The sequence below is a fragment of the Temnothorax nylanderi genome, unplaced genomic scaffold (genome assembly GCF_030848795.1).
Source record: "Temnothorax nylanderi isolate EJ_2023f unplaced genomic scaffold, tnyl_v1.0 TNYL_tig0013_pilon, whole genome shotgun sequence".
In the NCBI taxonomy this organism is placed as follows: domain Eukaryota; kingdom Metazoa; phylum Arthropoda; class Insecta; order Hymenoptera; family Formicidae; genus Temnothorax; species Temnothorax nylanderi.
The window spans coordinates 754,231-777,973 of record NW_027249075.1 but is presented as its reverse complement, the minus strand read 5'-3'; the positions used below and the strand labels follow the sequence as shown (position 1 = coordinate 777,973).

Below are 23,743 nucleotides of genomic sequence, written 5' to 3'. Positions count from 1 at the left end.
GTATGGGCCCCCGTACGTCATCCTCGCGGCCTCGCCTCGCCTGTTTCTCCCTCCCTCTTTCTTTCTCTCTCTCTCTCTCTCTCTCTCTCTTTTTCCTCTCGCGTGCATGCGAGAGCGTGTCATTTCTTGCCGGGTGCGCGCGGGATGAGCGTTTTTCATGGCGAGGAACACTTCGTCGGCGCCTTTTTCTTCGATCCGATGACAGGCGCCGTCACTCTTTCTCTCTTCCCCGCCTCGATCATCGCGGAGGACGCGTCAAGGGACGGAATACTTCGCGATTTATATACATCATGCATTATCCCGCCGCTTACCGTGACATCTTTTTCTTTCTTCCCTCCGAGGACGATACGCTCTAGCGATTTTGACGGTGATTTTTTCCTAGAGAAAATTTGAATCGAAGAAGTTTAATTATGAAGATGTATATGTTGGAGAGCTTCCCAGGGAGATTTGTTCAATTTCCATTTCACACGTAAATATTTCGCAAAGTTGTCACGTTTCCAAACGCTACTGCCTTTGCGCCGGATTAGCCTAGTGGAGAAAAGGATCAAACGAATTCCACTTCGCAACACAAGTGTACGTCGCAAAAGAATGTTATCTTTATTACGTGTAATACGGGCAATATATTACATATGTAATATATTAGCTTACGCTCGTTTGTATGTGTGTGTATGTGTGTGTTTTGTGTATGCGTACGCCAGATAGATGCGCGCCGAAATATAATATACACGCGCATGGCACTCGTAACGTGTTCGTGAATATCGGAACTCTGCCTTCTCCCCGCGATAAAATACTCGTGTATGTCCTATACGTACATTTCTATGAGCGCTTTAATTAACGCGGCTAACATTTTCCTAACACTCGCGCAAGACGACGATGGTCAATTAGGGATGTAACAACGACAAATGGACGCGATAATTCTTCAAGAATGAAATTAATAGCAACCAGCCATTTGTGGTCACCGTCTTCTGGCGATGGTTGAAATGCGCGCGCTCTCGCCATTTATCTCTATTAATAATTTGACAACCACCTTTTTCTAAATTTTTCTCTCCCTGCCTCCCCGTGCGAAATTCGTCGCACCGTCCGATTTTGTCGATTATTTTGTCCCCATTTGAACCTAGCCGAGTTCGTCAACGGAATTGCACGAATCTATGTACATGACTGCCTTTCTGGAACGCCATTCTGTCGTTTTCGTTCACGATGAATCCTCCGGTATACGCATGAGAAATTCTCGTGAAACGCGAGGACACGCGAGAAGGTACATAAGTACGGATCGTATTCGAGTTAACGGGACCATCTCGCAGAGATGTATTCCCGCGGGGACGTGCATTTATCGTAAAGGACCGTTTTAAATCTACAATCGCGTATGCGCATTTATATGTATGTAAGAGCTACCGTAGAAAAATACCGCTTCTCTCTTCTTCGTTTCTAGAACGCGAGCTACGCTCGCGAGGACAGCACCCGGCAAAAACGACGCTAATACTAGCCTCGTTAAAACATCGCGATTTAATTTTCAGCTACTAGTCGTCGGTATCTAGGCGAGACATCGATCAACCTCGTGCGAAAGTTTCGCGCCAGCGTTGTTTACTCCTAATGAAAAATCTAAGTTCATTCGGACGGCGAAAGTTTCGCAGGAATAATACATTGTAATCATTATATATATATTACTATCGTTATATTTTACTTGAGGTCGAACGCGTGAGATATTTATGATTCTCGTCTTCATTCGACCCTATGTTATTATTAATGTTAAATATTTGCTGAATATTGTATATCTGTTATATATATGTGTGTGTGTATGTATGTCCCCCCCAAAAAACAACATAAAAATAGTACGGCAATATTTTCTATCAAATTATGAGAACACCTTTCTTCTAAAATTTAAAAGTTTGTCTTGGACCCAACATTTTATTACAATCATATTTATTGATAGTAAATTTCATGAACGACTAGGATTAAATCTAATCTTTACGAAACAAAATGTAAGATATAAAAGAAAAAGACGATATCTAAGATATCTAGATGTCGAAAATTGCAAAAACAATGAGTGTAATTCACAATCAAAGCTTTTCAAAAACCGACTTCCAATAAAATTGAAATATAAGTTTGATGAAAAATACTGCCAAGCTATTGCGTTTTTTTGGGACCTTCCATACATCAATATAATACTTAAATATAAATTGCATTGGCAGGACATTGCACGAATGCATTTGTTGCAGCCACGAAAACTCGTACCATACTGTACTAAATAAATACCCGATAAAAAAACAATAAAATATTTTTCATATAAAAACATATATAAAATATAGTCCATACAAGTTTTCTGTCTCTTATGCAATCGTTGTTCATATATATATAAAAAAATAAGAATTAAAAAATAATTTAAAAGATAATTTTCGCATTCTTTTCTTTTTGATAAAAAAATTAAGTTTGAAGAAACGAGAAAAAATTGCTCATGTATAATTATACATAATCATGTATAATCATACATAAATGCAATAATCATATATAAAATATAATTATATACGATTATATGTATACAGAATATTATATAATTTAATCCCAATTTTATTTTTTATAAAAAACAATGCAAAAGTTTTTCTATTTACTTTTCAATTGTTCTTTTTATTACTTTTCTTATATATACGAACAGAGATTGTACAACAAAAAGAAAACATACATGATAACATATATTTTATACATAATTATATATAAATCAATGAACTATTCTTTACATATTGTTTAAATAATAACCATTTTTGAAATAAATTCTCTTAAATTCGACTCTTTCATCATGAAACACTTGAAAATATTATTCACGTAATGAACACGCAACGGGCGGGTGCAACATAAATTCGCTAAAATCTACAGGGCCGTTATACCCGGGTACAGTTTACGTGGCTAACATACGCACGAATATCTTCCTACATCTATTCGGCCGTGCCACGCGACGATAACTATATCAAAAGGCCCATTTGAAGACACATTCTTTGCACGACAGATTGGCACGCGTGGAAACGGACGGTAGTAAAAAATACGGTACGAGATACACAGCGCATTGATTGCAAATATAAAGATCTGCTAACGTTAAAAGGACTAGATTCACGGATATAGTCCGCGCGTCTCGCTCGATTACTCCTCTCTCGCCGTCGCGTATCCTCCCTACACTCTTGTCCCTCAAAATTCGACGGAAGTCAAATTTATCTAATGAAACGATCCTAGAGAGTTAGAACAATAGTGCCTGCGCGCATCGCTTTCCTTCATATATATATATCGGGGGAAAAAAATTAAAATTGAGGAAAGCCTGCATTTTCTAGCTTACCGAACGTACGTAAAAATATATTATTCAAGACGATAACTCACGAGTGCATTGCGATAACTTCGGTCGAGTACCTACTTAGTCTAGCCTAAAGTACCGGGGAGCGATCGTCGTGATGTTTACCGTCGTCATTCGTTCAGCGGGGCGACAGGTAATTTCGACCGTAAGTCGGCTATACTATAATGCGCGAGACTAAATTATTCCGCGTACAGTTACGTTCAACAAAACAACAATGGTTTCCTCAGCTGAGCGATTACTCGGAAACGTAAATCGTTCTCCGCACCGGATTTGGTAAACGCGCGCATATTCTCCTTTTTACAATTAGCCTGACATCTCGTCGCTCCTTGAATCAGTACTTCCCGAAACGTATCTCAAACAATTATATAATACGCGTGACTTTGGAATTGTACGGCAGGATTGAAATAATCAGATCTCGTTCAGAAAATATTTATAGCTGAAAAATCTCAGTGACACCGAAGATCCTTTGTAGAAGCGAGACGTTGCATACCGCAAGCCTGTAAAGCAGAATATGCATGCGTGTTCCGTCACTATGTCGCGGACGTAAATAGGCGACCGAAATGGTTCGGGAAGCACTGGTCTAAATTAAAGCAACACATACCTTCGTCTTGTTCGCGTTACTTCTGAGTAAATTTAACTCTGAAATTGACTTTCATTCCCGGGAAGAGAGACGTGCGCGTACATTCACTTAGAGAATGAGATTACCGTTATCGAGATTCAATCTCCGATCGCGCGATAATCAGATACAGACGGCTACGAATTGCATCCGATGCAATCTCTCATCTTTATTTTCCTCCCTTCTCGGAGAAGCGGTCGTTCGCTATATAACGATCCATCAACGATTCCGTCAATGATACGCGCAAACTGTAATGCCTAATAGGCTCTAAGAAACGAAATTAAACTACTCAAACCTTTAGTTGAACGTAGTCAACGACTAGGCGCTATCCTTCAGCAAACGCACCAAAGGATTTAATTTACCTTCGTCCGAATTTCTGTACTGCTCCAGCAACTGCAAAGCCAATCAGCAAATTTATTCATTAAACGTTATTATGTAGCGCAACGTATTAATTAATAACATTATTCAATTAAAAAATGCATGAGAATGAAGGTAATCGTTTTCCGTAGTTTTTTAAAGGCATTAAATATGATTCCATTTACCAAATTGTTTTATTATAACTTTGGAAAAATTTGTAGTTGAAGTTGCAAAAAAATTTAGTAAACGGGATGGTATTCACCAAAAAAACTACGATGATTACCCTCGTTCTTGTGCTAAAAAAATCATTTTTTGTTAAACAATATAATAGAGATTGGGAGACAAAAGTTCATATATTAGAGAGAAATCAATTATTATAATTCTGTAATTGTGAATAATAAAAAATAATTATTAATCAAAGCAGAGACCGAGAGTGAATATCAAAACATAAAAATTGTATTATTTACCAATGCAGCCAATTTAAGATAATTGTAGTTATCGAATAAGGAAAATTCTTAAAGCGTCTAAAGCGTTTATAACATTTTGCAGTACACGTGAAAGGTTGATCGAATCGCGCGCGATACAGAATCAACTTTGTTATTTACACGTTAAAATTATGAATATTTATGCACGCATATTAACATGTATATTAACACGTTAAATGTGGTTACCGGGAATCGACACTATAACGCTGATATTACGTCTCACCGATTCACGTATAAAATGTAATCGACCGCAGAGAAATGCGAGCACCACCAATAGAGAAAAAAAAAATTGTTTTCCAACAAATCTCGCGTATCGTCGCAGATTTGTGTTAATAACGCATCCGTTCAATAAATGTTGAATTTGTGTCAATACGAAAAGTTAGGCGCATGACAACGAGTTGCGTCCGTAATCATCGACTTACCTCGTACGACATTTCGCAAGACAATATCGCCATCGCCTCAGAATTGCGGTGAGTAGCGGCCAAAAGGGCCGGCAACGTGTACGGTATCAATCTGGGATCTCCGTAAAACGGGAACGGCAGGGTACACAGCTGCTGGAGGACGCTGGGGCCCGCGCCAGCCGATTGGAGAACCAGCTGGAACAGATTTCCCAAACGATGAACGTTATTATTCTTCAACGGAAGTAATTTCATTTGCTTTAGCTTCTCCAGTAATTCCGCGATATCCGTAAAGAAGAGGAGAGAAGCCAGCGCAAGCAACGGCTGGGAGTTATTGAAAAGGAAATTATCGCCACGCTACCGAGAGCTATCGGTTTCGGTGATTCTTCTCTCATCCGTTCTCGAGTTTTCGTACGTGAACTATATATCGATTAGGGACTACAAATTCTTAATTTCATCGACGGGTGTTAATACATCGATACTTTGGCCAGCAGCGAGCAAATCCAGTCACGCGCGCAAATAAAAACGCTTTTAAAAGCCGTTGTAATTTTTATATTTTAAAGCATGTGTGTATCCATTAACTTTTAAAAAAGTCATCGTAAACGAGAGTTTTACATGTTAACAGATATAAATAATAATTAATCTACACCAGTGAAGCAATCGATGTTGTTAATAACTAGCATCAGCTAACAGAACTCTAGTTGAAAATAATCTTATTAATTCAACTTTTTTTTTCGTGTACGTCATACCTGATATCTATATAAAGCATAGTTCCACGCGTCCCGTCGACGAAGTATTAAATTATTTCTCTGAGGTTTCTCTCGGGAATCGCTTTTCGCGGGAGGAATCTGTCAGCCGAATAGACGGGGAGATCGATATACCGGACGAAGATTCTCTTCTTGTAATTGCAAATTACCCGCATCGCACGTTCGACCGGAGTTTCTCAATTGCGACGCGGACGGTTAATTAAAGCGGCCGAGCAATTTTTTTAAAGAGCGTGAGAACTTGGGTGACCCAGGTGTCACGGAAACGAGAGTGTCTTTAGCGCGAGAAGATCGCGCTGGACATCTGCGTCTCATGACAAGTGCCTCTGTGAACAGGACGTCGTATTCCTGTGCACCTGCACAAAACTCTTGCAGGAAATGCCCACATTTTACGCATCCCTGTCTCATCGGCGCCAAGGCGGCCCGTATTGCGCTTCGTATGCGTTAAATATATCGGTCCGTCCGTTACGGTTGACATAACTCCGCGCGCAACGTAATGTAACGTAACTCGGTAATGATTGATTCGCGATGAAATCAGTCGCTTCGCGAAAAATATGAGGTTCTCCTCATCACGAAAATAGATTTTATCGTGAAAACTGTCCCATAAAAGTAGCCTCATCAATCCAACGCAAGGTCGCTTGACGCGTTTCGAATTATCGCTAAAGCAAGGTTCTCGTACAATCTTAGAGAGTTCACATTAAGTTCCACAGAATGGTCAGTGAAAGGACAATTAGCTATGAAAGTTAATCTTTCGTTGGAGTTAATCTTGAATCGAGATCAAGAAAGTTAATCTTTCTGGGTGTCACGGATGTCGGCGGAAAAAAGCCGATTGATTGCTATTTAATTGCACGGTTCTGGCGCGGTAAAGCAAGCGACATTCTCAATATCGATTGGCAAAAAAAAAAACAATGTATCACGATTAACGGCGTGTAGCGACACGCGCGTGACCTCAAGGGGGCCCTAGTTAACGCCGGGCCCGGGTTTAAAATAAATAAGCGGAAAGCGGTAACGCGCGCACCGCGGCGCCACCGCAAAAAAATCCATTTCTCGAATTCGGTTACGACCGTCGACAAAAAACGGAGATGGACGTGTTTATGATCGCGGACGGAGAAGGTGATACCGTCGTACCGGGCTGGCGATAACCCTGCCTGCCGCAGATGCTCGTAGAAGCTTAAAAGCGTCTCGTTTCTCCCTTTCTCTCCCTTTCTCTCTTTCTGTTTTATGCACGTCTCACCCACATACACACACACACACACACACACACACATATACACATTTTTTCTCTCTCGCTTTCTTTCTTCCTCTTCGTCTGGCGGAAAACGATTTTTCCGAGGCAGCTACTCTCGGAGGGTCGGTTCTCGCTCTTCAGAGCGGCGACCTTAAAAAAGCGCTGAAAGACGAATGCGCGACATCGGTGGTGCACTCAGCAGTTCACATTCCGATTCACCCGTTCACGGAATCAACGTGGACACAGATTCGGTCTCAGACAACGTGCGAGCGGTGGCGTTAAATCGTAGCAACTTCGCGAGAAGCAATTTCCTTAAATTGGGAAATCTCGTTAACCTCAGGAATACTAAACTTAGTCGCGAGAGATACTCGCGAGTTGCTTTAAACAATTTTCGCGTTAATAATACGCTGGTAGTTTATATTCCAGAATAATAAGTTAATATTTCAGAGTTAATAATTAGGTAATAATACTTCATATCGCTTCCTATTTTGGAACACCGCACATATATTCACAGTTTTATTTGAGAAAGGTACTTGATGATTGAGATTGTGATGTATTAATTACTTCGTTATAAATCATCACTTTGTAATAATCCGTAACAGGAAAAGTTGAAATATTTAAATAGATACTTAAAAGTATCTATTACATAGATACTGAAAATCTATTAATTTATTAATTACATAATTCGTGTAGGATGTACAATAAAATATGCTCTTCCAGCCTTAAGAATCTATTAGATTCACCGAGTAAAACTTTCTTATCAATCGAATGATGCACAAATTGTTTCGCAATTAAAGAAGAATGCTTACACTTATCTTTATCTAAAAGATATATAGAATATTGCCGACTTTTATGTAATTGTAAATTAACAAAGAGAACAATACGAAAATCGAGATGTAAATTAGGATGTAAAATTCACTCCGCGAGTAATTACGTTAAAAAAAAACCACGCGAGTAACGTAAGGTTAATAAATACTTATAGAGAAAAAATACATAAAATGTATTATTAGATATTTAAAAATATTTACTATAGAGATGGGATAGATACTTTTGAGTATCTATTACTGCTATGCAATATTACTACTTTTAAATATAATTTTTTGCATTTCGCAACTTTTGCGTTTTAATTAACAATTATTTTTATTTTACCCCTTTAGATACGGTTAATTTTGCTCTCGGAGATTCCTTCGTTTTCCGCGTCGCAATTATAAATGTCCACGCGATTTTGCGAACTGATGGATCGGAGTTGCACGCGTGCACGCGCCCCGAAGCGCACGGAACCGTACGCCGTAAATATATCTTAACGGCATTCGGCCGTATATTGATGGGAGGTCCGCTGAGTGTGTTGTGTCTAACAGCCTCTTCCTTCTTCTCGCCAGTAACACGCTGTACGCCATCCAGCGCGTGCATTTCTCGCCGAACGTACCGGGTGACTCGAGACACTGCAGTCTCCGATTCGAAGAATTCAAAGCGGTACACGCGGTATGTACACCCTAACGGCACATGTAGATGAGAATGTTTGGAGGGTATCGCAAAAGTATACGATATTAGAGGGATGTTCTCATTGTCAGTATATTAAGTGTGCTCTCAGGTATGTACATTCTGTAGAAGCACCGAATATCCGAATGATATCAAGGGCTGTTAGGGCAGTAAAATGCCGAAAGCGAACGAGTATCCTCGATAAAGTACGTTCTCGTAAAAATCCTGACGACGCCGACGTATCTACATCGCGCGGATAAAGATTCGAGACGCAGGTAATATTTTTGAAATAGGTCAAACTCCCAATGCGTCCATATAGCTTTGTCGCGCGTAGAAAGGATAACAAAAATTAACGATCTCAGAATTAACGGAGGAATCTTCGACTTTTTTCTGATTTCGTAGAAGACCGAAATCAAGAAGGTGCTTTTACGATTTTTTAAGATTACAGACGGATTAGGAAAGACAAGAAGTTTGACTTTAGCAAATTCAGATTTTACGCAAGTGAGCGCACGACGAGCTTAACTAAGTTTCATTAGAAAGGCCCCCTTCAAATTCTGAGGTGTTCGATCGCATAAGCTGCCATATGGGAACGGAACGTACCTGATTGTCCGGATTGTTTAGGGCGAAGTACCCGAGCACCACAAACAATTCCGAGAGGATGTGAATACCGCTTGTATTCGGCATAGATCCCACCTCCGATTTGTCCGACAAAGAGTCGCGGGACAGTCGGGTTATCAGGTGGCTCGCTATCAGCCGCCATTGCAGATTCGTACCCTCGGCGCCCAAGAAGCTCTGTAACAGAACGTGCGCGTTTTCTATACAAAAAAAAAAGTTATGTGTACCAATTAACATTTTTATAATGGTTCTATCGATTTACCGGATTTACGCATAAACCTGATGTGCTCGTAGAACAACGTGCTTAACGGCACTTAATGGTATTGATATAATTCCGCTCTCGACTCTCTTCTTTCACCCTGAATCACCGAATCCCCTACAAGGCGGACACTCAAAGCCCGCTGAAATCTAAGACGGGCATTATCGGCCGGCGAAAACGAAACGTCAGCTTTATTTGCTGCCGGTGGAGAAACCGCGTCGCGAGAGGCGCAAAGAGAATAGATAATAACCGTCGGTTTTTCGGCAAATGCACGCGGGGCTCATCTGGTAATCGACGGGCGCTCCCGTGGGACGGGGCACGGCCCTCCCGCGGGGCACACGATAGCCCTTATGGTTTTTTGCGGGGCGAAGGGCGCGAGGCGCGGCCGCCTCGATTCAATTCGCGGTCGGCTCGCTGCGAGAGAACTTCACGGGAGGCCTTTACGTCTTGACAGGCCGAACCCCCGCGATACATGATATCTCCATCACGCCCGGCGCCCCCCCCCCCCCCCGACGGTAAGCTGCATTGTTAGCGGCAACAAGCGGCATCGTTGCCATTTGGAGAGGCGACCGGGGGTGGCCCGCGGTAATGCCGAATCGTGAAAACCGTCGCGAATTAAAGAGTAATGGAGCTTATGATGATCTAATGGATAGAGCATTCTAGCTGTCGCTTGTTAGACCGAGATCGAGTATTCGACGATCGAGAGAGATCTTGAAATAGGACAAACTAACGCTGCGCGAATGTTAGGTGGCATATTTATATCGCGTAATTAAATATGAAACTGTGACTGTCCCACGTCGACTCCATATTTACACACTGGATATGATCTCCGCGAAGTTTGGGCGAAGATTGAGCGAGTAAACTGCGGAATTAAACGGTATGAATTTAGCATGAATAGTGTAGGAAAAGTACCGAAATTGAAGAGGAATAATACGAGTACGGACGAACCGCGTGACATCGCGTTTTATGACGATGAAAATCAGAGGAATGATAATTCGGGAGAATTATTTAAAGTAATAGCACGCGCGCAGTTCAAAACTGTAATAATCTATTTAAGATAATCGCTGTAAATACCGCATCAAGCCGTGCGTTTATAATTAATTGTAAGCTTTGCTTGCACGCTTTTGTCTTTGTATTACATATGGACACATTTTTTTCCAAATAACATTTTCTTTTACTTTACGCTTCTGTCCAATTCAGCAATTATTTGTATCTCAGTCTTGTTTCATAAAATTATAACACGAAGAAGGTTTAAAAAATGTAAATGCGTTGAGATTAAACTACAATTAATAAATCTATACCTTGAAATTAAAAAGTAATTAATGAGTATGTAAAAATTAATATTAAAAAAATAAAATATGGCTGTTTAATTTATTACAAATTTCGTCGAGATTGTAAAGCCACGAGATTAAATTACGTACCTGCAGCGTTCGGAGATCGAGTTCCGCGATCGATTTGAGAAGCTTGAGGCCGCGGCTGGCCAGAGTTCGTATGGCGGCTGTGAAGGTCTGATTGGGGGTAGGCGAGGCACCCTTCTGATTCTGCGGCGTGTACGCGACCGCCGCGTAAAGAGCGCCGATCGCGTTCGACGCCTCGGTCGTCGACAAAGTCGACAGCAAGTGCGACTCGTTGCTCGTTTGCTCGACGCCACCGCCGCCGCCGCCGCCCTCGCCGTGCACGCTGACAGTATCTTGATCGACGGACCTCCTCAGATGGCTGCAGATACGCGCGAGAAGATCGTAAGATGATACCAGCAACGGCGACTCATGCTCCTGATCCAGAAAGAAATCCGTCTCGATCAGGGCTCGGCTGTGGCGTGACACGCGATCCACTAAGCCGCCGGCTACCAGATATCTGAAGCACAAAAGAATCGAGACACGTATTATAATAATACTCTCGCGGATCGACGAAACCGCGCTTCTTTTTTTCCCTCGACATTCTCGATACCCTTGGAGTCATGGCCGAGGAGAATTCCCATGCTCGAGAAGTTCTTTGAAATTTACTAATTTCTACGTTATTTGACTTGAAAGTCATTATCTTATCTCTTTGACTTACGGCTGAGCTGGACGCGAAGCTATACGCACGGCTCTGCTGCAAAACGCAACTGAATGATATTAGTAGTGCAATCGATGTAAAAATATGATTTTAAAAAATGTTACGAATAATAATGAGTTTATACATACTGTATGTAGCTATTAACTGTAGCTAATTATAAGTTGTAAAATTTTTGATCTGACTACTAAATTCTTAACGATCTCGTATAATAATGCTGTAGAACATTTTTTTAATGAAGTAAATACAGATCAAGACAATTTAAGAACATTTTTACCTGGCAGTGATGAAATATCAAGATATAAAAGAGAGCCACTATTAACAGTGTTTCATTTTCAAAGATCGTTTTAGCAGAAAGCAGTAGCGCGTGGTAGCCAAAGGGTTAAGAAAACTCGAATCAATTCGCTCATGAAATTCCAGTTACATGTAACGTTAGTATTTACGAAATATTCCTCTTTTAAATTGAAAATTTCTAATATATAAAGGTTGATCCTCGCTGTTTCAATCCAGGACAGTGGAAGTACGCTGTAAGGGTCGAAAGATTTTAAAAAGCATTGTCGCAGCGGTGTAGAACAATACGAACGCGTCTCGTTGATACGCGAAAGTGCAGGGACACCTGTTCTAAACGGAGAAACGAACGATTCAATATTCAAACGGGCCGTCGCGTCGACCCCTGGGCCGACGCAGGATCTCACTTCGGTACTTCGGCAATCGGCGCTCGTCGATCACCGAGCGATCATACGGCAGCGAAGTGTGCATATGGGCGTCAGTGGGGGGGAGATGGAACCGGATAAAAAAAACAATGTATTGCTTACAGGACAGCATGTGCGACGGCGTAACACGAGAGGATTATAACATCAGTGCGTAATTCCGAGAGAAAGAGAGAGGCGAAAGAGGGTGAAGGAGCGGTCAGGACGCGAGAAGAGCGAAGGGGACTGAGGGGGGTTTGCGAATGAGCGGCGCACGCGATGCTCATTCTATCGGGTTGTTGTATGTATACGTTTTTCTTTCTCCCGTAGGCAGCATCCCCTTCCGCGGCCGCGCAAGCCCGAGGGGGTGCGTGCCTGTCAGCGCGTATTATCGCCGCCCCCTTCGACCCTCCTCGGTGGAAACACGCACACAAACTCCGGGGGCCCCGCGCGTCAATGAGTATTGGAATATATAATACACGGTGAAAAAGAGAGAGAGAGAGAAAGAGAAAGAGAGAGGGTGCGCCGCCCTTCGATGCCGCGTCCGTGGAAGGCCAACTGTCGCGTCTAATCATAACTAACTGCGAGCTAATCCCGCCGCACTAGCTTCGCCGATTGTAGCGCAAAAAGGATTGGCGATATCGCGCCGTATTTTTCGAAATGTTATATCTTGTGTCGATCGCGTCGCCGATATTCCCGTCCCGAAAGCGACGCTGTAAAGAATGCGAAATTCCAGAAGATGAATTTTTTAACAATCCGCTCGTCGTCGACACGAGACGGAACACGGGATCCGGTTTGCCGAGTCGCGTCTCGCCATCCGTGGAGACGACGATCTTTTTTTTCTCTCTTCTTCTTGTCCTGCACTCGTTCCCCCAATAAGCGCGACGGACGCTCACGAGAGAGCCCGTTAAGCCTGTCGGAGCCAGAGATACGACAATGGGCGAACACGAGTCACCGCGACGCCGAACAGTGTGCGACGGGGTTCCGAGTAAATTCGCTAATAAAATGCAGCGAAATGATCGCGCCGCGCGGATCAGAATCGTCGGCCAGCTATACGTGCTCGCGCGATTACACGCCGAGAGAGCCCCTCCGCGCCCTTTAATCCGCAACAACACGGACGACAGTTGGGGACGACGAGGGGTACCGCCGTTGCGTCTTCGAATGCAATAATTCTGCCGAGTGGCTCTCCTTCCTCCCCGAATGGTTCACCGTCCCGCTCTTCCGTTTCGCTCTACCGGTAGCCCGGGATTACATCCGTGAAAGTCACTGCGCCGGATCGCTTAATCCTTTAACCCGTAGTAGGGATAAATTCCGATCCGGGTGATGCTATTCACTCGCGGCCCGAAACATTGAATCATACTTTCATAATCATGTAATCGCGATGGGGTATGCGCTGGCCGAGAGGGTGTCCCGGAATCAGTCCTACAACCACAGTCCGGTCAATTTGGTGATGGCTCTTCCTCGACGTCGAGGGGGGGATCATTATTTTACCGACGCTTTCCAAATTTTAACGTTAAATACTCTCGTAATTGAGTCTCGAACTGTGACCTCGTCACACGCTCCGCTTGAAATTAATTAAAAGGAAAAATTTTTGTTAGACGGAAAAAAAAGAAGTATCAAACAAATCAAGACTTATATACTCATAAGATATATAATCTTATAAGAATTTCAACTTTTTATTTCAAATTCAATAAAATAATTCTTCGCCAGTGATCAAATAATAAAACACGAAATTTCGTCGGCCTAACTGACAGTAATTTTAATCTTAATAAAACAACGTTTCGACCTCTACTTTGGGTCCTTATCAAGTTATAAATAATTTAGCATTGAATAATCTGCGCGTCAAGTTTTGAAACATATTATCATCGTTACACTATGTGGTCAAGAGGTATAACAGAGCGAACGTTAGAGACATGACCGTGCCGTGCAAAGCCCGGAGAACGACATATATAAATTATTTATAACTTGATAAGGACCCAAAGTAGAGGTCGAAACGTTGTTTTATTAAGATTAAAATTACTGCCAGTTAGGCCGACGAAATTTCGTGTTTTATTTTTATTTCAACTTTCTTTCTTGATTGAACTATATGAAACTTCGTTTCCACTTTAAAAAAAGGCGTGTTAACTGAGTGAATTTCGTTTGTATCGAAAAATTGAAGCCTCTTTTCCGCGATGCCGATTGGTTATCTCGATGCGTTGTGCGAGTTATTTGCAGCTGTCATTGTATATTTTGACAGTTGTGTGTATCAAGGGTTAATAGTGTAATAGTAATAGCATAATGTTAAAGCTAAATGGCGCGCGCGAAGCGCGCGCGTCTGTAATGTCTAGTAACAATATAAAATATAAATGAATTTATTCAAACAAGTTTTCTTCGCAATATAATCTCATTTCAAGATTGTAGATTGTTGCGTATACCTATACGAGTATATAAGTTTTGATTTGACATTTCTATGTTTTCTGTGTATTTACTCGCCAAAATTTCAAGCCGATGCTTTGAACAGGCTCTGAGTATTAGACTGTTAAATTCGTTAATTCGTGTAGAATTATATACATGAATTTAAGTCATTTTTAACCATTCCTACAGGTCGTCACTGCTCCTACTCAATATCTTCAATTTACCAAAAACAATGTTAATTTAATTAAACCGACGGAGTTAAAATAATACTGTTTTGTGCTAAAATAATAAATTTCAGCACGCACACATGGTAGTTAAAAATAACAAAACGTTATTTAACTCGAGGTATTGGTTTAAATTTCATCCTCTAATATTTAACAGCGTATTATGTTAGAAACGGACTGCCTCGTTAATATCTATGGTCGACCTCTGCGATAATGCAAAGCGGTTATATATCTTCTCAAGAACGGAGTGCGAGATTAGATTTTGCTATTAGTTTTCAATTAGCGATTCAGTCAGGCGAAAGGCGATTGAACTCTGTTTTTCGAATATGTATGTCCCTCAATCTGTCATTCAGTCCACCGCACGCGTACCGAGGGTACCGAAGCGATTCGCGCCAACCAGGAAGATCCCGTGTCCCGATCTTCACGCACGTCCGCCTCGGGGGGTGCGTCACCCCGCGCCGGCCTGAGATTGCGATCTATCATTGAATGTTTGCGGGGGGGAAGTCTCGAGGCAAATATATCGAATTTATTTATTATCCTCTCGTCCCGCCCCCTGCACGCATCCGCGGCGGAGGACGAGGAGGAAGAGGGGGGGAAGAGGGTGGGTGGCGAACGGCTGGCCGTATATACTGCTACCCCGGAGGCCGCCATTAGCTAACCATATGATTATTTCATAGCGAGCTCGCGAGGGTGCATATCTTTGCGCTTCCAACCCGCACCCCCGACCCACGGAACCGGCGGTGGCTTACGCGATTTGCGCGCTGCACCGCGCGAGTGCACTTACGGGCGGGAAAAAGGTTCTCCACGGGGGTAGGGCTTCCCCCCTAAAGAGGAAGGTAATCGAACGCGCGGATGGCTCGTAATTTGTAATGTCGTGCCCGGATTACCAGAGAGCGCGGAAATACGCGTCTATCCGGTTTACGCTGTCGCGCGTAACTCGACTATTTGGAGAACAATCGCAAGCATCTTTCGTACTCACAATACGTGCACGAATGCAAGATAGAGAGGTGGCATTTTATTAACTCTTTTAAGAAGGTACGTTTTGTACGGATATCACTCCTTTTTTACAATTACATGAGAACCATGAAAATATAAAACCTTTGATATATGTATTAATTTGCAAATAAAATAACGCGGACAATACAGACGACTGTTCTGCAGTATGTTAACGTTCTGCAGAAGGATTCGTATCATAACCCGCACTTTAATTTCAACGGGTTACAATACGAATCCTATCACAGAATGTCAAAGTCAGGAAACAGTTGATTTGGATCCTCAAACGTGTGAACAATCGAGAAAGGAAACAAGGGCAGCAATTTCAAAAAGGTACAACGGTACCATTTTTTTTTTGCGGGTTCATCAAGAATACATATTCTCGGCGATATGGAGAATATTTGTTCACCAAAGTGCTACATGTATTTAGAGTAATATCGGTATACGCGCGACGCGTATGGGTGATAAAAAATACGTGACTTCGACAAACGAGGCGGAATAAAAATAAGCGGAAACAATTTTTCTGTTAATCCATACGAATAACGTATCTAGCTGAAAATCGCCGCAACAAATTTTTCGTGAACGCGCGCGAGTCAACCGAGTAACACTCCGGAATTAATGCTGTAAATCAATCAAAAATGTAATTCCCGACGTACGTATATAGCTGACAGCACGAATATTAGCATACCAGGGAAAAGGATAAATCTATAAAGGATATAATGAATAGTTGCGCTATTCATTATACAACTGAATTGATCAAAACAATGCAGTAGAATACTAATTAATTATATAAATTATTATATAAATTCATATATATACTATATGTTCTCTAAAGTGCTGCATGTTTATTATATGATATATGTATAATATATATAAAATTTCGGAATATTTAAAACAATTGTTGGTTTGAAATAATTGCTATACGCTCCATTTCAACGTACCTAAATTTAATATAAACTGTACTTGAAAATTGCTCGTCGAAGGAATGACGTTCATAGTAAGAATAACAGAATTCCAGGTCCAGCCCAGCTCGTGGAAATATTCCTCTTCGGCGCCCCGGACAAACGCGCCTGGCAGAAGTGCCATTTCGCTATTTCGACAATAGGGTGTGTTTGCGCAACGAAATGGCAGAAGTGTGTAAATGACAGTCGCGTATCATTGAGTCGGAAAAAAAGGGGTGGCGCGGGGTGCGGCGGTCGGCCACTCGGTCGCCAATCTTGCTCGGTATTTCGATTCTCCATTATCGATCGTACGCATCAAAATAGATACACTCTTTCTAATTTTACGTTAAAAAAAAAAGGCTCGAACGAGGCGGCGCGATTGAAAAATGTGTGTACATAAAAATTGTCAACGACACTTTTCCTACAATAACAACGGCAAAGTTATACATCTAGGGGGATAAATGAAATAAATCACATGTTTTTTCAATCATATAAAAGAATAGGCTGGCATCGAGAGGACACGATTATTCTACCGTCTTTATCTCGAACTATTAAAACTTGAAGCGCCATCGTGCGCGCGCTGAACTTGGACGAGTTTGTATTAAATGCCAATAAGGGAACGCCGGCACGCGAAATAAAGCCTAAAACAAGGTCAAATGGGTGGTCTTCGTCGAATTGGTAATGTATTATAATCCTGAGCTCTGACATCCAGCAACTCAGGATATTGCTACTCCGAATTCGTTGATGCGTAATGCATTCGCGCTGGGATTTCGGATAGCGCGGGGGATGAAGCGCACTACGGTACTCCGTACGTACGGCCGGGGCCTAGGGGTGAGCGTAGGGTGAAGAGTGCTAACTCTATGCGATTTGGCCGAGCATAGCGACGGTGTCGAGCGTACTGTAAATTCGCTCAAACGATGCGCGAATAAGCGCGAATAAAAGTAAATATGAGAATTTTTATGGAATTTCTCTAAATTTCAACGAGGATAAACCGACGATTGTGCAAAATACTTGAAAATAATTCCGAAATTATAAAAATCAAACAGCTAAATCGAAACTGAAACGAGAGGTTTAGATAAAACAGCGGGATATAATAAAGACGTAATAAGAAAAACAGAATTGAGATATATAAATAATTGCCAAATTATTGTAACGAAACGTTACAAGCATCATTATCATTATATTGCATATTGTAAAGACATCACTGTACTACATCGAGTTTTGAGAGCATAATATTTTTTTTTCTCTTTTTTTCGGTAACGATATAATGTTGACATTTCTATTTGATTCCTGAAAAAAACTTTATGACTGTTTGAAATTGCTAAAAATGTCGCGCCAACATCCATTATTAGCGGCAGCGCAAAATCCGCGCATCGGTTTCCTGTAAACCTGAATTTTTTAATAACCGATTGCAGCCCTGTTGACTGGAGACCATTTACCGATATTCAATATGTTATGAACATGCCAGCGAAATGTATTCGCGCTGCGCTTCGGCGAAGTACCCCGTTTGCGCGTATTTATACGTGGAGTAGAATTTCTAAAAATAATTTATGTTTACCTACAGAAATTCAATATTGCCGAGGAGAAGATACGTACGCCGCGGGTACAAAATGGCAGCCCGCGGTCGCATCTAGTGTATTTACATAAAAACATGCTTTTATACAAGAAGGTATATATATATCGGCTATACCAAGTAAGAGACGAGGTAAAGGCAAAAATATTTCTAAAATAAACAGGGCGTGCTCAATTAATTTAGTTATCGATCTACTTGCGCGAAACCTTCAGAAATTTCTTGAACGAAAAACCATTAACAGTTAAACAATTAGCGTAACTTATTAATACGTATATAATTGTCTTTATCAATATAAAAAAATTACAATATTCTCTCTCAACTCGTATCTATTTTTAAATCGTTTCCGGCAATTAACGAAAGTCAAGATATGGAAAATATCTAACAGTAATATATAATAAATGATCAAATCTCCTGTTTTTACGAACATCGCGCATGCAAAAATTGTGTTTTTTAAATACTTTTTTACTGATGTATATTATTTTTCAGGATACTTCCATCGCGGATATATTGACAGCAGAAGCTCCTAGAGGGTCGTTACTCTTGCGAGGGTACAATGTATCTCGCCATGTCAGAGTCAACACCGGATTTCTTCTGGCGCCGTTTAAAGCTAGCCCTATGCCCGGGTGAGTACGCGGAGAATAATAGACAACGTTGAAGCTCGCCACTTAGCAGAATGGGAACAAGAACAGCCGCTCTGCCTATTTCTACTTGCGCCCCCTATCCCGGCCTGATCAAATACTCGGCTCCAATCCCGCGGTTCCCATTACTATTGCCGCTCTTGTCATCGCTGTCGTCGACAGCACTATTATTGTTGAAGATCCCTCCTCTCGCCACGGGATCGTAAAAACTGGAAGTTCGCAAGTTTAAACATTAACAAAATTAGGGGACTGTTCCCCCCCCCCTCTTTTCTGACGAATATAAAATTTTTTTTCAGACATTAGTTGTACATCATCTTACAGAAATTATGACTTATTCTGATCAAGTATAACAACTTTTCTGAACTTTCTGATTATTCTGTCACGTCATTATCAGTGAGCAACGTAGCATTTAACGCTGTCCGAAGAGCAGATTAAGGGATGCGCGCTTTGGGAACGAGTCATGAGCGGAAGGCTTCGGAAATGAATCACTGACCAACACCCGGCACTGCCAGCTGATGCTTCAAGTGCATCTGCTGTCTATCCGACGCTGAATCGCCAAACTAGTATTTACCTTAAATTTATGACGCGACGCGATCCAAAACAGTTAGCTCTCAAACGTGATGATAATCGTCTCAGCGAAATATGAAATGGGTCAAACGTCAACGTAAATTTCTTAACGCAAGTTCAAGTTTGCGATGTAAACGGAAAGTGTGCCGAAATTAGCGAAATAAAATCGCAAATTTTTGTAGTTAAGTAGTACAATTTTGAAATAATAACAGGATATGGCTATAAATGGCGCGCGCCGATTTAGCATCGAAAAATACACCAAATGTGCGAAAATTATAAAATAAAACCATTTATTTCTGTAGTAAGAGTAGTAGGCGCAATTTTGAAATAATAACGGGATGTAGTTATAAATGGCGCGTCTATTCTAGCAGAATTTGGGAAACTAAATTTGCACCTACGTTTTTCAAAACGCGCGGCTCAAATCTGATCCCATTTGAAAAAGGGGCGCGGTTAATGATCGCCGGTAAAATCCGTAGGGGATATTATTCTCTTTGTATAGAAACATTCGCGTTGTAGAAAAAGCGCGCGCTCCAATTTTTGTCGTTAAAATTGTACACCCGTGCGCGCTTTTAAAATAAAACGGCGCGTGCATTATGCAATCGATCCGATAATTAATAATAATTGGAAAGTGAGAAGGACTTATCGTTTGCGCGCGCGTAACGTTTACAAGATAAAATACAATGTCATCATAATTAATTCGGCCGGCGCGCATTGTCGGTAATAATTCAAATCATTATTTATGCGCGCGAACGATACCACCTGCCATTCCCGAATTCGATGCAATATTTAGCTGGCTATTTGCATGTCTGAATTCCAACATGAAAAGAAGTTAATTAAATACGAGCTGCGATTGCTGCGTTAAACGCGTGTACTTTTGCGAAAGGACAGTTCCATTATTATCTGCAAAATTATCGTTAAAGATTCATTCGAGAAGCGAGTAATTTCTTGCTTCAGTGATGCGAAAAAATTTCAATTTAATATAATACATAGGAAAGCTTTTCTAACCACAACTTCTTCGGCCGTGTTTGGAAACGATTTTTCTTCAACGAAAGTGAACGAGATTACGCCTTTCCTTATAGTTTCCATTTGCGCAGGCTTCAAACCAGAATTTCACGTAGATGAAGTTTAATTAAAGTTAACGAAGCGTAAGGAGCCCATACGTATATCTGCAGAGACTATAATTCCTGGTGAAAAAACCCGTCTCTCCTTCAATCATTTAATTCGGAAAAAGAAGTCTTTCCGTGTTCGCGCGTTTACGGATACTCCACTCCTCTCTGCTCATCCTCGAATCTCCAATACGATTTCAAAGTTTGTACGTGTAATTTTTCAACACCCTGTGTACGAGCACGCTAAACCGATTCGCGGTGTATCGACCAATCCCGCGAGCAACACGTAGAAAAAAGGAACGCAACGAAAATACGAAGAATAGCAAACGACTGGGCGTGTTGCGCGTAGGTCGCCGATAGCTCGGCAGAGAGAAAGAGAGAGAAAGAAAAAGAGAGAGGGTCGGAGGGATGAGTCGAGTCCGTACGAAGGAGGGTTGGGAGGATACGAGGGGGGTATATACCGGCCGAGGGTGAATTTGGACGAGGAGAAACAGAGAGGGAGCGCGGAGGAGGGAACGAGACGGAGGGGAGGAGAGCAGTCCATTAGCAGATTACGTACCCAGCCCGCCTCGCTCATTCACCCCCGCGATGTTTTTTCTTCTTCTCCCCCTTTCTTCCGCGACCGCCGATGATCTTGCCGGTCTACGCCGAGCCCACCCTCGCGCTTTCAGACTCGCCCAAAAGCCGCCCTCGCTGACGACGAACGTGGCAGGTGCCCGCGACTCCGGCACCCGTTTGGACCGCCGCCAAAACGTTATCGGTTTTTGGTCGGCGACGCGTCGATTTCGTCGATTAGAGCTCGAGCTACCTTTCTTCGTGACCCCCTTATCTCTCGAAAAGATTCGCGGATATATCCTGCGATCGCGAGTTCGAGAACATCCGTGCGTTACGTTTCTCCTCCACTTTACCCACTGGTGGGCGGATTCTTCGGATGATGGAGCCGGTTAACGATACGCATTACGACCTCCGCGTAAAGCTGTTAAAGAGAAAAGAGAAACGTAATATAACGTGGACCGTGCGTATTATTGGAGTACTTACGGGAGTACCCCGCCTAATACGTACAGAAGTCCATTACACGGAATCCTGCCGCGCATCGACGTTTGCTGATGTTTTCTTGCCGCGATCGCGCGTTAGGGTCGCGCGCCGAATCTATTTGCATGAAATCGATAAGGCGGAGAGCGAGGAGGGCCCAGCGGGGTGAGAAAGAAGTCCGAAAATGCCCATGGGGAAATGTCGGTGTGGTGTGCGAGATTCGCTCGCGAGTATCCAGACAGTTCTTTGGCGGGTACGAAAAAAAGAGAGAGAGCGAGAGAGAGAGCGAGAGAGAGAGTGGAGGGGGAGAAGATGCTCTTTAGAACGGTGAAACTAAATTATCAGATCAAACAGCAGCGCCGTTATATTAATAAAATAGATTTCGCTCGCCGCTCTTCAAAGGGGAAGAGACCGGCGCGAGGTCGTTTCGCGTCTAACCTCGTTTCGCGCAACTCCCGATTTAATCAGGTTGCACGACTAAAACGTAGCCTTTTCATTTTCGTAATAAACCTTATACCTACCTACCCATCTACCTACCTCGCGCGAGCGAGGAGGCAGGCAGGAGAAGAAGCCGCCCGTGAACCTTATTACGTTAAGTAAATGCGCGAGCCGCGCGCCGTTCGCCTAGGCTACGCATTAATTAATGCGTCAGTTTGATATTGCCCGTTGCCTGACGATTACGTCGTCGCAAATCATTTTTACGATAGTTACGCGACCAATCGTTTGCCTACAGAGCGAGAAACACAGGGAGATAGAAAGTTAGAGGCAGGAGGAGGGAAGGAAGGAGATAGGGAGGCTTAAGGGAGAAAAAGAGGAAGGGAGAGTTTCGTATTATCGCTGCAAATAGTGCAAATTGACTTGTGAGAATACCGATTAATTTTTTTTCTTCCGGAAAACCCGTGACGATTGATAATTTTCAATTTTATTTCGCCTCAAGATTTTTTTCTTTTTAATAAGAGCTTTTAATATCGCAAATCGACCTCTCATAAATATTAAAGAGCAGATGCTCCAAGATATCTCGCGTGTACGGCCATCTAAAATCCGCATTAACCTTTGCAAGAAATGAATATACTTTTTCAACGAGCTTTTTGATGTCTATTAAAAATATAACGAATAGAATTTGTTGACCCAGAGGATTATTTCGAGAGATTATAATAATACACAATAAGTGGTTTAAAAACTTTAGGAACTTTTTAGCAACACAAATATACAGGAGAAATCGTTTCGCTGTTCTTCTAATTTTGTAACCGAAATTTTCTCGACACCTCCGCCTTTACACTCCCGAGCATTACGCGACAATTCTCCCGTCTACGTTATCTTTCAATACGTGATAGGCTTAAAAGCACCCGTCTGACAGCGAAAGCGCGTCGTTTCTACGCGCGATTAAGACGTAGTCCTTTAATTCTTTATAACAATAGACGGGGGACACGGGAAGCCGCGGGCGGGCTAAGGAAAATTTAGGCCCGTGGACGTCGACAAGCTGATCGAAAGCCCATTTAATCCCCGCGCCGCGAAGAGAAACAAAAAGCGAGATCGCACCGAGTTCCTCCTACATCCGTTTCAATTAACCAGTGCAAACTGTGATTTATCTCGGGCGCACGCAGGGAAGATGGGCACTTTAAGAAGCATAACGATTTTCAAATTGGCATACTTCCATTATACTTCTACGATTCTTTCGGATCGTGTCGTCATAGCTGCTCGCGCACAATGTCAATCAAACTCAATGTCAACGTTGTTACTGAGCGTTTGAAACATCGAACTGTTTTCTTTGACCTGCGTATGCAAAATTTTCATGATAATTTTCTAATCTTTACAAATTCTGGCGATCTATATATTTAAAAGTTAGCACATTAACAAACTTATTGTATCAAAATATGTAACGTTTAAAAATTTAAGAAAAATATAGTTTATAAGCGGTTCGAGTTTAGCAAGCGTTGCACTCTTTTTTTAGACTTTTAATTAATATTGTAAGAATACAAAGAACGATCAAATATCTTCT

At 42.0% G+C, this 23,743-nt stretch overlaps 1 protein-coding gene across 4 annotated transcripts in view; it reads right to left on the bottom strand.

Moving 5' to 3' along the window:
* Positions 1-574: 574 nt before the first annotated feature.
* The window catches only part of Ssp3 (short spindle 3), a 42,161-nt gene continuing 18,992 nt past the window's right edge, over positions 575-23,743 (bottom strand). For all 4 annotated transcript variants that reach the window (XM_071697715.1, XM_071697714.1, XM_071697717.1 and 1 more), the window contains 4 exons: positions 10,957-11,389; positions 9,262-9,453; positions 5,215-5,388; positions 575-4,343 (listed from right to left, as the gene is read on the bottom strand). In XM_071697715.1, the coding sequence (XP_071553816.1) occupies positions 4,269-4,343; positions 5,215-5,388; positions 9,262-9,453; positions 10,957-11,389 (874 nt within the window). In that variant the 3' untranslated portion in view covers positions 575-4,268. The remainder of the gene's footprint in view (positions 4,344-5,214; positions 5,389-9,261; positions 9,454-10,956; positions 11,390-23,743) is intronic.